General features: G+C 48.2%; 1 protein-coding gene across 3 annotated transcripts in view; it reads right to left on the bottom strand.

Annotated features, from left to right (window-relative positions):
- Positions 1-15,446, bottom strand: part of LOC119161423 (uncharacterized) — a 247,530-nt gene that overhangs the window by 58,193 nt on the left and 173,891 nt on the right. For 2 of the 3 annotated variants that reach the window (XM_075889565.1, XM_075889566.1), the window contains exons 2-8: positions 14,372-14,422; positions 6,374-6,457; positions 5,587-5,640; positions 1,757-1,813; positions 1,103-1,207; positions 827-877; positions 39-143 (exon numbers count right to left, since the gene is read on the bottom strand). In XM_075889565.1, the coding sequence (XP_075745680.1) occupies positions 39-143; positions 827-877; positions 1,103-1,207; positions 1,757-1,813; positions 5,587-5,640; positions 6,374-6,457; positions 14,372-14,422 (507 nt within the window). The remainder of the gene's footprint in view (positions 1-38; positions 144-826; positions 878-1,102; positions 1,208-1,756; positions 1,814-5,586; positions 5,641-6,373; positions 6,458-14,371; positions 14,423-15,446) is intronic. The other variant, XM_075889567.1, reaches the window with a different exon arrangement.

The raw sequence follows: 15,446 nt of genomic DNA, 5'->3' as shown, positions 1-15,446 counted from the left end.
GAAGGATTCTTTAAGAGTCATCCTCGAGACCGGCTCACCAGGATACGTCGCTTTGAGAGTGTTCGGTTTTTCCTTGTAGTTCCCTACGGGGTCCACATCGGGATTCAGCACTTGCGGCTTCTCGCCGAGATTCTTCACCGGCTCTGTTGGAACAGCAGTGAAATTTGAGAGAATGTTGCACTCGGGAAACGTTCGACTTCTTGTGTACCTTCCGAGTGTTTTTTTTTCTTGTCTGTAACTCAGCTAGCAAGTAAACATTTGAATATCTTCATAAATTCTTTAAATAACTAAATGTGCGAGGTGTTCCTCTTTGCGCCAAACATATTCTTTCGAAGGTAATTGCCACGTCTAGGAAGCTGTCGTTCTTGCAGGCAGGCTACGTGCCTAAAAGTAGGGATTAGTAGCAAGGTATGCTTACGCAATAGTTTTACTATACGCTACTTCTTCATGTGTTGCATTGTTACGAAATTACCTGTTTAGTTATTTTTCTTTGTGACCTATGTTCTAGTCCTATAAAGTGGCGAAATCGTGTCTGCTTACTTTTGTTTTCACGTCTATGCTCACAGCTTTTTAGTTATCGTAAGCATGAAAAGAACTAACACAAAAATTTATTTAATAATGTTTGCGTTCTCAAGATAAATTTTGGAAAACTGCTGTCAGATTTCGATAAAAGTGTTAGTCTATTATGCTACGCAGATTCATGTGGTTTCATTATCCTTTAATGCCTATACACGATACTGTAATGATATTACTTTTAGTTTTTTTTCGAAAACTTGCTGGCTGTTTACAAATGTGTTGTGCGAAAAGGATCAGAAAATGCATCAACCGTTCTGGAGATTGACGACTTGGGTCTTTTCATCCGTGTTGTGAGTGGGATCTGAAAAAAGGGGGGCGTAGGCGATAATCTCTTGGTTCTGTTACGGTGCTGCATTGGTTGATCGAATGTCAAAAGTAATAAAAATACAAACATAGGCCTTTTATAGTATTAAATGAAAAGTTTTGATTGAAAGAGTAATTAAACTGAGTATATCGAGCTTTTCTTTAAAGTTTGTTACTTTACGCACTGCTCAAATTTAAAATCGCAGCCACTGCTTGATCGTACCTCTCTCCGAGCCAAAAACGATCTGAGGTTTCTCGGCCAAGTTGTTGACTTGCTCGTCGCTCAAGTTCACCACCTGGGGCTTGGGTTCATTTTGTTCCGGGGGTTCTGAAAACACAGCCATGACTACCGTTCCGACTTCTCTTATGGGACACAAGTCAGTGACTTTCGAAATCAGAAACACACGAGGCACCATTCAGGTATATCCCCACAAAGGCTATAGAAAATCTGCAAATGCATATGCACTTACGTAAAAAAAAATGCATTTCAGTTGACTTGATCTGGATGCCTATTTGTTGATCAGTAGTGTCTAAGGAGTTGCCTAAGCGCACAGCTACTTCACGTAGATTAATATGTGACTGTGACGTAGGTTTTATTGGACAGCGATGGGTGAAACTTTTAATGATGAGGTAAATACGAAACTCTCCGCGATTTTCTTTAGCAGTAACAACCTTGTTCGCAACAAATGTCACAAGAGGTCGCCTCTAGACCCAAAACAGTAAATTCGATTGCATTGCAATTCAGTATACTACGCTCTGTCAGCATACGTTCGCGTGAGTGATGATGGTTGAGTGGCGGTGAAGTCAGGCGTCCAGTTAGGACGAGATAACTACCGTCCACGAAAATCAATTGCGATGAGCGAAATTTTCGCCTTACTTGGTGAGCTGACAGTTTGCGGCAGCTGGTATCTCGATTGAGGGTCTCGTAGGGAACCTGTAAATCGCAAAAAAAGTACAATTTCATTTCAGAAAGGGTAATGTTTTTGCACACCTCTAACATACTGGAATACATTCACTGAGTCTTATTGGATTCCTCAAGTAGGAACTGTTCATACTCTCACGCGTTAGAGGGCTGTAAAAATAGCTTTAGTTTTACAGTTTCTTTCTTTCTTTCTTTCTTTCTTTCTTTCTTTCTTTCTTTCTTTCTTTCTTTCTTTCTTTCTTTCTTTCTTTCTTTCTTTCTCTCTCTCTTTCTTTCTTTCTTTCTTTCTTTCTTTCCTTCTTTCTTCCTTTCCTTCTTTCTTTCTTTCTTTCCTTCTTTCTTTCTTTCCTTCTATCTTTCTTTCCTTCTATCTATCTATCTATCTATCTATCTATCTATCTATCTATCTATCTATCTATCTATCTATCTATCTATCTATCTATCTATCTATCTATCTATCTATCTATCTATCTATCTATCTATCTATCTATCTATCTATCTATCTAACTATCTATCTATCTATCTATCTATCTATCCGCCTACGACTTTTAGCTCTCTTAGTCGTTTTGATACTGACATCGATACCAAACTTGGTTTGGCGTAACATGACTGTATGAAGAACATATGTGACTAGTCATAACATGACAATTATGACATGTATGTCATGAATGTCATGATTTACATTTCATGGCTCTGCAGCTCTTGCGGTGGTTTCGTTCACATGGCATGTTGCAAAACTAGTATGGTATGACGTGAACGCATGGCGAACACAAGCGACTGAACCTAACATGAAAATCATGACATGCGTGTCATGTAACAAAAAGATGACATACCATGCTCATGATGCGCTCGCGGCCGTTTCTCTAGCGTCAAATATACCAAGTTTGGTATTACGGTACGGTAATAGATGACGAAGGTATGTGACTAGTGCAAACATGATACTCGTGAGATGCGTGTCATGTAACAACTTGACTACATGCCACGCTAATAAGCGCTGGCGGCCGTTCTGCTAGCTTCACTTATACCAAATTTGGTATTACGGGCGTGAATGGATGACGAAGGTACAATACTGTTGCAAGCACGATAAACATGAGATGCGTGTCATGTAACAACATTACTACATGCTACGCTCATGATGTGCTCGCGGCCGTTTTGCTAGCTTCCCATGTACCAAACTCGGTATTACGCTACGCGAACGGACGACATAGGTAAATGACATATACAAACATGATAATCACGACATGCGTGTCATGTAACAACATGACTACGTGTCACACTCATGATGCGCTCGCTGCCGTTTCACTAGCTTCACAGTTGACAAATTTGGTATTACGTGACGTCAATGGATGACAAAGGTATGTGACTGGTGCAAAGAATAATCATGAGTTGTGTGTCATGTGAGAACATGACTACATGCCACAGTCAAGGCGCCAATACATTTTGACGTGACGCAGTGCGCATGCTCGCCGGCATTCGTTTCGACGCATCACGCTGGCGTTGCGACGCCAGGCGCCGGTCCCGCCGTATACTCGCAAGCATGCGCCACGCTGCGTTGCTTTAACGCATGCGCGTTTTGAGGACGTCCGGCGTCCTTCCATCACCAAAAGAGGGAGACGCAGTGTTGTCTCGGTAACGCATGGGCACAGCATGTCGAATTTCGCGCCGGTTGCCGTCAGGCCGCACCGACGGACGCTGATCGCGATGGTCGCGCCTGGCGTCAGACTATAGAGTGCTCGCGTTTTGCTAACGTAGCGTCGCTTTGCCCAGCGCACGCGCGCGTCATTGCTACAGAGGAGTATATTGGGCCCTTCATGATGCGCGCGCGGCCGTTTTGCTAGCTCCAGATATACCAAATTTGGTGTTAAGTGACGTCAATGGATGACGAAGGTATATGACTGGTGCAAACATGAGAATCCTGACACGCGTGTCCTGTAAGAACATGACAACATACCACGCTCATAGCGTGCTCGCAGTCGTTTCGATAACTCCACATATACTAAATTCGGTATCACGTGACGTTAATAGATGACGAAGGTAAACGACACATCCAAACATTATAATCATGACACGGAGGGCATGTAAGGCATCACTTCCCTCCACCTGGTAGCGTTGTCCTGATTTTAAAGTGTCATATTAACCTTTCTCATTCGTACTTCGCATATCATCGATTCCCATTGTACGTGGGATCTGCCAATCTTTCTTTCTTTCTTTCTTTCTTTCTTTCTTTCTTTCTTTCTTTCTTTCTTTCTTTCTTTCTTTCTTTATTTCTTTCTTTCTTTGTTTCTTTCTTTCGTTCTTTCTTTCCTTCTTTCTGTCTTTCTCTCTTTCTTTCTTTCGTGCATACAACTGTTTATATTGCAGAATGTTCGTTTTTTCTTTCTTCAACCTTACTGGCACACAAGTTTCAGGGATGCTGATGCGATGGTTTTCAATCATTCTTCGTACTTCGCAGGTAATGATATCTTTATATGGTAGCATTGGTAACTATATTCTTGAAAATGCACATGTGCGTGCCCGTGTGAAAGCTAACTTTGCCGCAAGAAAAGTGTTGTTGCGAAGAAGCTCGCTTTGAGGGATTTTTTTATTTGTGCGAAACAGCGCGGGGAAAGAAAAACTAGAATATAGAAGGAAAAAAAAAAACGGACGGGACCCAGCGCTGAACTATAAATGCGTTTATTGTTCGAGCATGAATAAATATGCTTCTTCATACGACAGGATGTAAGGGTGATTGAAAAGATGCACGCACCATACCCTATACATCTACTTAACAATGCAGATAGTTAATCTACTTGCTTGTTAATGCTGTCGAGGGTGCACGGACACATGCTAACCCACATTAGGCACTTAAAGGGCTTCGTAGATTTCTTGAACTCGTGAATCCGGAAATCTGTGAAGGATGCGAGTCTGCTGGAAATAGGGGCCACTCCCGCACGTAGCGCAATTAATTGCCAAATTGCTGCCGGTTTTTCCCCCTCAGGTGGGTGGTGTGTTCTCGTAGTAGGTCATCAACACACCTGCACGTCCGACCGATGTACAAGCCTCCACAAGATGCGGGAGGCTTGTAGATCGGTCAGGAGAAGTGCAAGCCTGGGAGGGTAGGATGCAGGCTGTCCAACACGTCCGTAGTGTAGGACAGCTCATGTGGTGTCGCGTCCATTCAATCGCAAAGAATTTCTGAATCACTTCTAGCATATACATTTCCAAATTATCCTGCATTTATGCATAACAGTTACACAATATGAGCACTCTGTTGGCCGAAATATAAACACGAACGCTGAAGCGGACGTCAGCGAACAGGTGCTGACTAGCGCCACGCCACTCGTTGGTTGCGCCTGTAAAGGCAGAAGTTACACGTTTGCGCTCGAAAGAGGACATGTGGGCAGGTCAGAAGGGCAGTGGGTCATGTACATACGATATTTAGCACGAACCAGCTCGCCCAAACCAAGCTCAAGTTCTTGTTCCGATAACGCATGTTACTACCATACATTTACTTCTAACATGCTTATTAAACGTGAATCTCTGTGGGTTTCAATACAATTAGACAGCGTTTAGATCCGTTGGTGCGTCATAAACTGGAGAGTGTTCCAATTTCTGAAAGATTGGAAACTTCCGAGCCTTTTTTTTTTTTGTCGACTTCCATTATTCTACATACGACCCGTGTACACTATTAATAAACGTTTCTCTTATGACACAATCATTAAAAATGACATATTGGCTGAGTTGTTGTTGACAGCTGCTCATTAGAAGAATTAGAGGTCTTAGCACGGAGAACCTATTATTCTTACCTTCATTCGGTGTATTGATGACTTGCTCCTTTTCAGGTAAATTCGCCGCAGGATCTTCAGAGTGGAGGGGAAAAAAGCATACCATACATCTCCGTTAATTAGAAGGAAATGAACGCCAGCCTTCAGTGTCTGCACTGCAGTTTGTTTTGGCGAGTAGAACACGAGCCCGTTGCCATAATATGTGATATACATTAGACTTGCGTAGTAGATTCTTAAATGTAAGAAGAGGTGTTGTAATTCTTTGACGATTTGTTGAAGACAGGGCCAAATTTCTCTTCTTATATCTTTGTTGGGCTACACAATTTAACAGTGCTTCTTTTTAATCTTTTTTTTTGTCGAACAAAATCTTCGCTGAAGCGTAAGATGACTTTTGAGAAAGTGTACGAAAACAGCGTGCTTTCGACAGTTTATAGTGGCTACACGGTCGCCGCGTTTTTCGGCCTTTGTTCTTTTGCTGTCGTCTCGCCTTTCTAGTCTTCACAATTGTAGCCGTTCGGTCTTGGCTCCGTTAAGTGTGCGCATCACTATGACAGTATCGGCATACGGGTGCTCAGTTTAATATCTGATGGTTTTACAATCGGTGGAGTGACATTTCTAAGCACGAGGTATAAGCGAACCTGAACAAACTAATTAAGAATTTCCTTTTGCACTTCCTAGTTCCCACTGCTCTTTTTTTTCAATGTGACCCATTTTTCATATCCTACATGACAGCAAGTAGAAAAGCTGAAATGTTTGTTAGTGTTGCTACTACCTCAAGCACATGCACAAAACAAGAGTAATGACTCACCTTTTGACATCGGGTGCACCACGTGAGGCTTTTCGTCCAGCGAAACCGACCGCTGAGTACGGCCAACTTGCAAGCGACCTCCGGCTGTGCGAAATGGTCAAATAGAGAAGACAATTAAAAAATGGTTCAAAATCTGCATGTTAGACCGCAAATGTAGTCGAAAGACTATAGTCTTGCGTCTGGAGAGAGTGAACAAAACGTTCATTTGATGTTCTGCGCAAGAAAATTGGTGAAGGGTATTCTGGAGGCGCTGCGTTAGAGTGCCTCGAGCGTGTAGCGGGGACGAACGAGTGCATCGAGGCACGTTAGACACAAGCGCCATCTGGCAGTTATCTTTGAAAACGAAGGCGTGCAGCCCGCGGAAAAAGATGCGCGCCAGTCTCGGAGGTGATAAGGTGCAGAACGCAAAGCGACGGACAGGTGCCTATCACCGTGACGTCGTAGCAAAGCGTTGGAAACACCTTTTTGAGCATCGCGTTGTACTGTCAGCGCAGCGCGATAAACGCTACATTCCTTAGAGTTACTTGTGTGTGCCTCTTCAAGTATAAAGGCAGACAGACATACAAAACTTCGAAGTGTTGTTACGGCGCCTCAGATATGCGCAATAATTGCTTTTTTAATTGACAATCGCAGAAATATGAACGCTGAGCCTTGAGCAATTATTGTGGGCGCTGCGAATGGGGTTGGCCGTTTGATGCCGTTTGAGGTATCGTTAGGGCGGACAAACAGACAAATTTACAGACAGACAGACAGATCAAAATTTTTCCGTCGAATGTCCCCAAGAAAGACTATCGTCTTTAAAAAAACAACACACGAGACTCGTGCATCTTCTGGCGCTTGAAAAGAGGCAACAACGTTACAGGTGGCACCAATGGGACGCGAAACAAAAATCACGATGTCTGTTTAACAAAGTTGCTCTTTTCGCTTGTCTACAAGTAAGAGTCCGTCAATAACTCCACGTCATGTTTCTCTTCAGCCTTTTTGAAGCATTTGCGCCACTCAAATCAACTTGTTCAATATATCGACTTAAGATGTATTTCGCATTCGAGTCGCCTTAAGGTGCGAGCACACGTACGTGTTGCAGCTTGTCAGGGAGTAGCTTTTTGACGCGGCGCCGCGCCCTCTCTCTATGCAGATGGAGCGCAGCTTCACATAGCCGTACGGTGCATTGATGCGCACCATATGTAGCATCGCGCCCTCTCTCTGTTATACCTATCCGTATGAAGGGAGATGGCGCGAAGCTTCGCGTAGCCATACGGTGCCTCGATGTGCACCCTACGTAGCATCGCGCCGTCTCTCTTTTATCCCTATCCGTTTGAAGAGAGATGGCGCGCAGCTTCGCATAGCCGCACGGTGCCTCGATGTGCACCCTACGTAGCATCGCACCGCCTCTCTTTTATCCCTATCCTTCTGAAGAGAGATGGCGCGCAGCTTCGCGTAGCCGTACTGTGCCTCGATGTGCACCCTACGTAGCATCGCGCCCTCTCTCTCTTATCCCTATCCGTTTGAAGAGAGATGGCGCGCAGCTTCGCTTAGCCGTACGGTGCCTCGATGTGCACCCTACGTAGCATCGCGCCCTCTCTCTCTTATCCCTATCCGTTTGAAGAGAGATGGCGCGCAGCTTCGCGTAGCCATACGGTGCCTCGATGTGCACCCTACGTAGCATCGCGCCGTCTCTCTTTTATCCCTATCCGTTTGAAGAGAGATGGCGCGCAGCTTCGCTTAGCCGTACGGTGCCTCGATGTGCACCCTACGTAGCATCGCGCCCTCTCTCTCTTATCCCTATCCGTTTGAAGAGAGATGGCGCGCAGCTTCGCGTAGCCATACGGTGCCTCGATGTGCACCCTACGTAGCATCGCACCGCCTCTCTTTTATCCCTATCCGTTTGAAGAGAGATGGCGCGCAGCTTCGCATAGCCGCACGGTGCCTCGATGTGCACCCTACGTAGCATCGCGCCGTCTCTCTTTTATTCCTATCTGTTTGAGGAGAGATGGCGCGCAGCTTCGCGTAGCCGTACGGTGCCTCGATGTGCACCCTACGTAGCATCGCGCCGTCTCTCTTTTATTCCTATCTGTTTGAGGAGAGATGGCGCGCAGCTTCGCGTAGCCGTACGGTGCCTCGATGTGCACCCTACGTGGCATCGCGCCCTCTCTCTCTTATTCCTATCCGTTTGAAGAGAGATGGCGCGCAGCTTCGCGTAGCCATACGGTGCCTCGATGTGCACCCTACGTAGCATCGCGCCCTCTCTCTCTTATCCCTATCCGTTTGAAGAGAGATGGCGCGAAGCTTCGCGTAGCCGTACGGTGCCTCGATGTGCACCCTACGTGGCATCGCACCCTCTCTCTCTTATTCCTATCCTTCTGAAGAGAGATGGCGCGCAGCTTCGCGTAGCCGTACGGTGCCTCGATGTGCACCCTACGTAGCATCGCGCCCTCTCTCTCTTATCCCTATCCGTTTGAAGAGAGATGGCGCGCAGCTTCGCATAGCCGCACGGTGCCTCGATGTGCACCCTACGTAGCATCGCGCCGTCTCTGTTTTATCCCTATCCGTTTGAAGAGAGATGGCGCGCAGCTTCGCGTAGCCATACGTTGCCTCGATGTGCACCCTACGTAGCATCGCGCCGTCTCTCTTTTATCTCTATCCGTTTGAGGAGAGATGGCGCGCAGCTTCGCGTAGCCGTACGGTGCCTCGATGTGCACCCTACGTGGCATCGCGCCCTCTCTCTCTTATTCCTATCCGTTTGAAGAGAGATGGCGCGCAGCTTCGCATAGCCGCACGGTGCCTCGATGTGCACCCTACGTAGCATCGCGCCGTCTCTCTTTTATTCCTATCTGTTTGAGGAGAGATGGCGCGCAGCTTCGCGTAGCCGTACGGTGCCTCGATGTGCACCCTACGTGGCATCGCGCCCTCTCTCTCTTATTCCTATCCGTTTGAAGAGAGATGGCGCGCAGCTTCGCATAGCCGCACGGTGCCTCGATGTGCACCCTACGTGGCATCGCGCCCTCTCTCTCTTATTCCTATCCTTCTGAAGAGAGATGGCGCGCAGCTTCGCGTAGCCGTACGGTGCCTCGATGTGCACCCTACGTAGCATCGCGCCCTCTCTCTCTTATCCCTATCCGTTTGAAGAGAGATGGCGCGCAGCTTCGCATAGCCGCACGGTGCCTCGATGTGCACCCTACGTAGCATCGCGCCGTCTCTGTTTTATCCCTATCCGTTTGAGGAGAGATGGAGCGCAGCTTCGCGTAGCCATACGTTGCCTCGATGTGCACCCTACGTAGCATCGCGCCGTCTCTCTTTTATCCCTATCCGTTTGAATAGAGATGGCGCGAAGCTTCGCGTAGCCGTACGGTGTCTCGATGTGCACCCTACGTGGCATCGCGCCCTCTCTCTCTTATTCCTATCCTTCTGAAGAGAGATGGCGCGCAGCTTCGCATAGCCGCACGGTGCCTCGATATGCACCCTACGTAGCATCGCGCCGTCTCTCTTTTATTCCTATCTGTTTGAGGAGAGATGGCGCGCAGCTTCGCGTAGCCATACGGTGCCTCGATGTGCACCCTACGTAGCATCGCGCCCTCTCTCTCTTATCCCTATCCGTTTGAAGAGAGATGGCGCGCAGCTTCGCATAGCCGCACGGTGCCTCGATGTGCACCCTACGTAGCATCGCGCCGTCTCTCTCTTATCCCTATCCGTTTGAAGAGAGATGGCGCGCAGCTTCGCATAGCCGCACGGTGCCTCGATGTGCACCCTACGTAGCATCGCGCCCTCTCTCTCTTATTCCTATCCGTTTGAAGAGAGATGGCGCGCAGCTTCGCATAGCCGCACGGTGCCTCGATGTGCACCCTACGTAGCATCGCGCCCTCTCTCTCTTATTCCTATCCGTTTGAAGAGAGATGGCGCGCAGCTTCGCGTAGTCGTACGGTGCCTCGATGTGCACCCTACGTAGCGTCGCGCCGTCTCTCTTTTATTCCTATCTGTTTGAGGAGAGATGGCGCGCAGCTTCGCGTAGCCGTACGGTGCCTCGATGTGCACCCTACGTGGCATCGCGCCCTCTCTCTCTTATCCCTATCCGTTTGAAGAGAGATGGCGCGCAGCTTCGCGTAGCCATACGGTGCCTCGATGTGCACCCTACGTAGCATCGCGCCGTCTCTCTTTTATTCCTATCTGTTTGAGGAGAGATGGCGCGCAGCTTCGCGTAGCCGTACGGTGCCTCGATGTGCACCCTACGTGGCATCGCGCCCTCTCTCTCTTATTCCTATCCGTTTGAAGAGAGATGGCGCGCAGCTTCGCATAGCCGCACGGTGCCTCGATGTGCACCCTACGTGGCATCGCGCCCTCTCTCTCTTATTCCTATCCTTCTGAAGAGAGATGGCGCGCAGCTTCGCGTAGCCATACGGTGCCTCGATGTGCACCCTACGTAGCATCGCGCCCTCTCTCTCTTATCCCTATCCGTTTGAAGAGAGATGGCGCGCAGCTTCGCATAGCCGCACGGTGCCTCGATGTGCACCCTACGTAGCATCGCACCGCCTCTCTTTTATCCCTATCCTTCTGAAGAGAGATGGCGCGCAGCTTCGCGTAGCCGTACTGTGCCTCGATGTGCACCCTACGTAGCATCGCGCCCTCTCTCTCTTATCCCTATCCGTTTGAAGAGAGATGGCGCGCAGCTTCGCTTAGCCGTACGGTGCCTCGATGTGCACCCTACGTGGCATCGCGCCCTCTCTCTCTTATTCCTATCCTTCTGAAGAGAGATGGCGCGCAGCTTCGCGTAGCCATACGGTGCCTCGATGTGCACCCTACGTAGCATCGCGCCCTCTCTCTCTTATCCCTATCCGTTTGAAGAGAGATGGCGCGCAGCTTCGCATAGCCGCACGGTGCCTCGATGTGCACCCTACGTAGCATCGCGCCGTCTCTCTTTTATTCCTATCTGTTTGAGGAGAGATGGCGCGCAGCTTCGCGTAGCCGTACGGTGCCTCGATGTGCACCCTACGTGGCATCGCGCCCTCTCTCTCTTATTCCTATCCGTTTGAAGAGAGATGGCGCGCAGCTTCGCATAGCCGCACGGTGCCTCGATGTGCACCCTACGTGGCATCGCGCCCTCTCTCTCTTATTCCTATCCTTCTGAAGAGAGATGGCGCGCAGCTTCGCGTAGCCGTACGGTGCCTCGATGTGCACCCTACGTAGCATCGCGCCCTCTCTCTCTTATCCCTATCCGTTTGAAGAGAGATGGCGCGCAGCTTCGCATAGCCGCACGGTGCCTCGATGTGCACCCTACGTAGCATCGCGCCGTCTCTGTTTTATCCCTATCCGTTTGAGGAGAGATGGAGCGCAGCTTCGCGTAGCCATACGTTGCCTCGATGTGCACCCTACGTAGCATCGCGCCGTCTCTCTTTTATCCCTATCCGTTTGAATAGAGATGGCGCGAAGCTTCGCGTAGCCGTACGGTGCCTCGATGTGCACCCTACGTAGCATCGCGCCCTCTCTCTCTTATCCCTATCCGTTTGAAGAGAGATGGCGCGCAGCTTCGCATAGCCGCACGGTGCCTCGATGTGCACCCTACGTAGCATCGCGCCGTCTCTCTTTTATTCCTATCTGTTTGAGGAGAGATGGCGCGCAGCTTCGCGTAGCCATACGGTGCCTCGATGTGCACCCTACGTAGCATCGCGCCCTCTCTCTCTTATCCCTATCCGTTTGAAGAGAGATGGCGCGCAGCTTCGCATAGCCGCACGGTGCCTCGATGTGCACCCTACGTAGCATCGCGCCGTCTCTCTTTTATTCCTATCTGTTTGAGGAGAGATGGCGCGCAGCTTCGCGTAGCCGTACGGTGCCTCGATGTGCACCCTACGTGGCATCGCGCCCTCTCTCTCTTATCCCTATCCGTTTGAAGAGAGATGGCGCGCAGCTTCGCATAGCCGCACGGTGCCTCGATGTGCACCCTACGTAGCATCGCGCCGTCTCTCTTTTATTCCTATCTGTTTGAGGAGAGATGGCGCGCAGCTTCGCATAGCCGCACGGTGCCTCGATGTGCACCCTACGTGGCATCGCGCCCTCTCTCTCTTATTCCTATCCTTCTGAAGAGAGATGGCGCGCAGCTTCGCGTAGCCGTACGGTGCCTCGATGTGCACCCTACGTAGCATCGCGCCCTCTCTCTCTTATCCCTATCCGTTTGAAGAGAGATGGCGCGCAGCTTCGCGTAGCCGTACGGTGCCTCGATGTGCACCCTACGTAGCATCGCGCCCTCTCTCTCTTATCCCTATCCGTTTGAAGAGAGATGGCGCGCAGCTTCGCATAGCCGCACGGTGCCTCGATGTGCACCCTACGTAGCATCGCGCCGTCTCTGTTTTATCCCTATCCGTTTGAGGAGAGATGGAGCGCAGCTTCGCGTAGCCATACGTTGCCTCGATGTGCACCCTACGTAGCATCGCGCCGTCTCTCTTTTATCCCTATCCGTTTGAATAGAGATGGCGCGAAGCTTCGCGTAGCCGTACGGTGTCTCGATGTGCACCCTACGTAGCATCGCACCGTCTCTCTTTTATCCCTATCCGTTTGAAGAGAGATGGCGCGCAGCTTCGCGTAGTCGTACGGTGCCTCGATGTGCACCCTACGTAGCATCGCGCCCTCTCTCTCTTATCCCTATCCGTTTGAAGAGAGATGGCGCGCAGCTCCGCGTAGCCGTACGGTGCCTCGATGTGCACCCTACGGCTACGCGAAGCTGCGTAGTCTTAGGGTGCCCATCCGTTTGAAGAGAGATGGCGCGCAGCTTCGCGTAGCCGCGAGCTCCTCTCTCTTCATACGGAGAGGGCGCGGCGCCGCGTCAGAAAAGCTACGCGCTGACACACTGCAACGCGTACGTGTGATCAGGCCTTTAGAAGAATGCATAGGGACACTGCGAGTTTTGTGAAGTGCAGTAGAACGAGTTAACAGTTCGTCGACTCATGAGCAATATAAGGCCGTATAAGGAGTGCCTTGCTTTCTATATTTGATTCCTGCACGGTTATCCAATGTAGCTACCCAGGCAGCGCGCGACGCTAGCGTATGTTTACCGCGGAGTGACTGCACTGCAGCGAACGGTACTTGGACCATTACGCACAATGGTTTCGTATGCTATACCGTTTTTTTTTGTTTTGAGGGAAGTGCGATCTCTGAGATCTCCTTTTCATAAATTACATAAGTATAATATTTCCATTGATATTATTGGAGAAACATTTCACGTCAATGAGTGTGAGAGAGCTGCAAGTTTAGTGATTTGACCTCAATAATAATGATGCATACGCAATGAGACCACACCCAAAATAATTTTCTTGAAGCGTCATATGGTCTTGATTGATTGATATGCTAGGTTTAAGGACCCAAAACCACCATATGGTTCTGAGAGACACCGTAGTGTAGGGCTCCGCAAATTCTGACCACCTGGGGTTCTTTAACGTGCATCCAAATCTGAGCACACGGGCCTACAGCATTTTCGCCTCCACCGAAAATGGTCTTGCGATTTCACTCCTAATGAAGTCCTACAAAACATTTCGTTACATACGTGATAACTGGTGTTGGTTGTGTGCAGTAAGTGCACAATTACTGACATTACAAAAATATTAAAACAGGCATACTTTTCAAAAATTTGAAAACAAAAACAAAACAAGAATGAAGACAGATAAAAATAAGTGATGTCCAAACACGTGGGTTCTATCTTGCTTTAAAAAATGGATTATGCGGTGCTTTTTGGTAACTGCATACACCGAAACTAATAGGACCATAACTTCTATTGTGTGTTTGTGTGCGTGTGTCTGTGTTTTGAAAATGCTGCGCGACCACCCACACTTTTCGTTTAAGCCCATTTAGTGCAATGCGTCGAAACATTGATCTATGTAAGTGAACGGTGGCAGCGAAAACGATAGAAATAAATAAAGAAAAAAAATAACACGTCTGAGAACAGAACCTAATCAGAAGTAATTTTCTTCGGCGTGTCTTGGATAAACATCCTCCTATAGGATCGCCAACTCCACTCACCATTCGTGCGAAGCATGTCGTGTCGACTCGCAATGGCATCTCCGAGAGGCCCTGCACGAAACAAAGAAAAGGAAGAGAAGGATGAGGACAAGGACAGTCGGAGAAGGAGCGAGTTGCAACTATGCGCACGTTTTCGTTCAGAGTGCTCTGAAGTCGGCCGCGAAACAAACGTGCACTCACTCCGTCTGAGAAAGGTAATTAATTTCCAAGAGTTAATGAGCTAGCCACCAAAGGGTTGTGGTGCCACTGCCCTAATGTTACAGGGGCAGAGGGTGTTTCTTCTTCTCTGAATACTTTGAGGAAGAGGCATCCCCCCTTCTCTTCTTCTCCTGCTCAAAATTAAAAAAAAAATACAAGTACGGCGCCATGACCTCGAACACAGTGAGACTTTTCGACATTATTTTTTTATTGAATTTTTCTTTTCAGTTTCCAGACACTGTTTTATCGAACAGCTTACAACATTACTACCCTTGGATGGGAACGCTAACATTCAGGGCTAAGTAATGCACGTACTTTCCTTTCCAGCGTCCACTGTTCGTGTCAGGCCGGCGCAATTTTCACTAGAAAATTCAAGTCAGACCAAACGTTAGCTTTAATTGCCACATTTGCAGCGACATTACGTGGTTGTAGCGGACCATTTCTCATAGAACTTGTTATATACCAAAAGAAACGATGCTTTTTTTTTTAATCCGTGAGTATTGTACACCGTATAGGTGTCACTCGTCACCTAGCTTAATTGATTGTAAGACTCGGCGACTCAGTAAGAAGAAGTGGGCACGTACGACGTCTCTAGAATTTGTGTCATTTTATTGATTTTATGTATTTATACACATTTATCAATTTCGTTTGAGGCACCAGCCGGAAGAAACTGAACAGAATTTTATACAGCCCTCATAACTTACTGCTAACAACAACAACAACAACAACAACAACATATCAAACGTTTTAGTAGCATCTTCCGGAGTAGTAGCATCAAATACCTGATTACAATGTTCGCCATTATACTCTTCCGTATGCAAAACAAACAACACTGAGCTATTAAACTTATCGAAGTTATGTTTAGGTAGAATTAATA

This window comes from Rhipicephalus microplus, chromosome 3 (assembly GCF_043290135.1).
Source record: "Rhipicephalus microplus isolate Deutch F79 chromosome 3, USDA_Rmic, whole genome shotgun sequence".
In the NCBI taxonomy this organism is placed as follows: Eukaryota; Metazoa; Arthropoda; class Arachnida; order Ixodida; family Ixodidae; genus Rhipicephalus; species Rhipicephalus microplus.
Note: the sequence above shows the minus strand (reverse complement) of the source record. Positions and strands in the feature narration are given on the sequence as shown.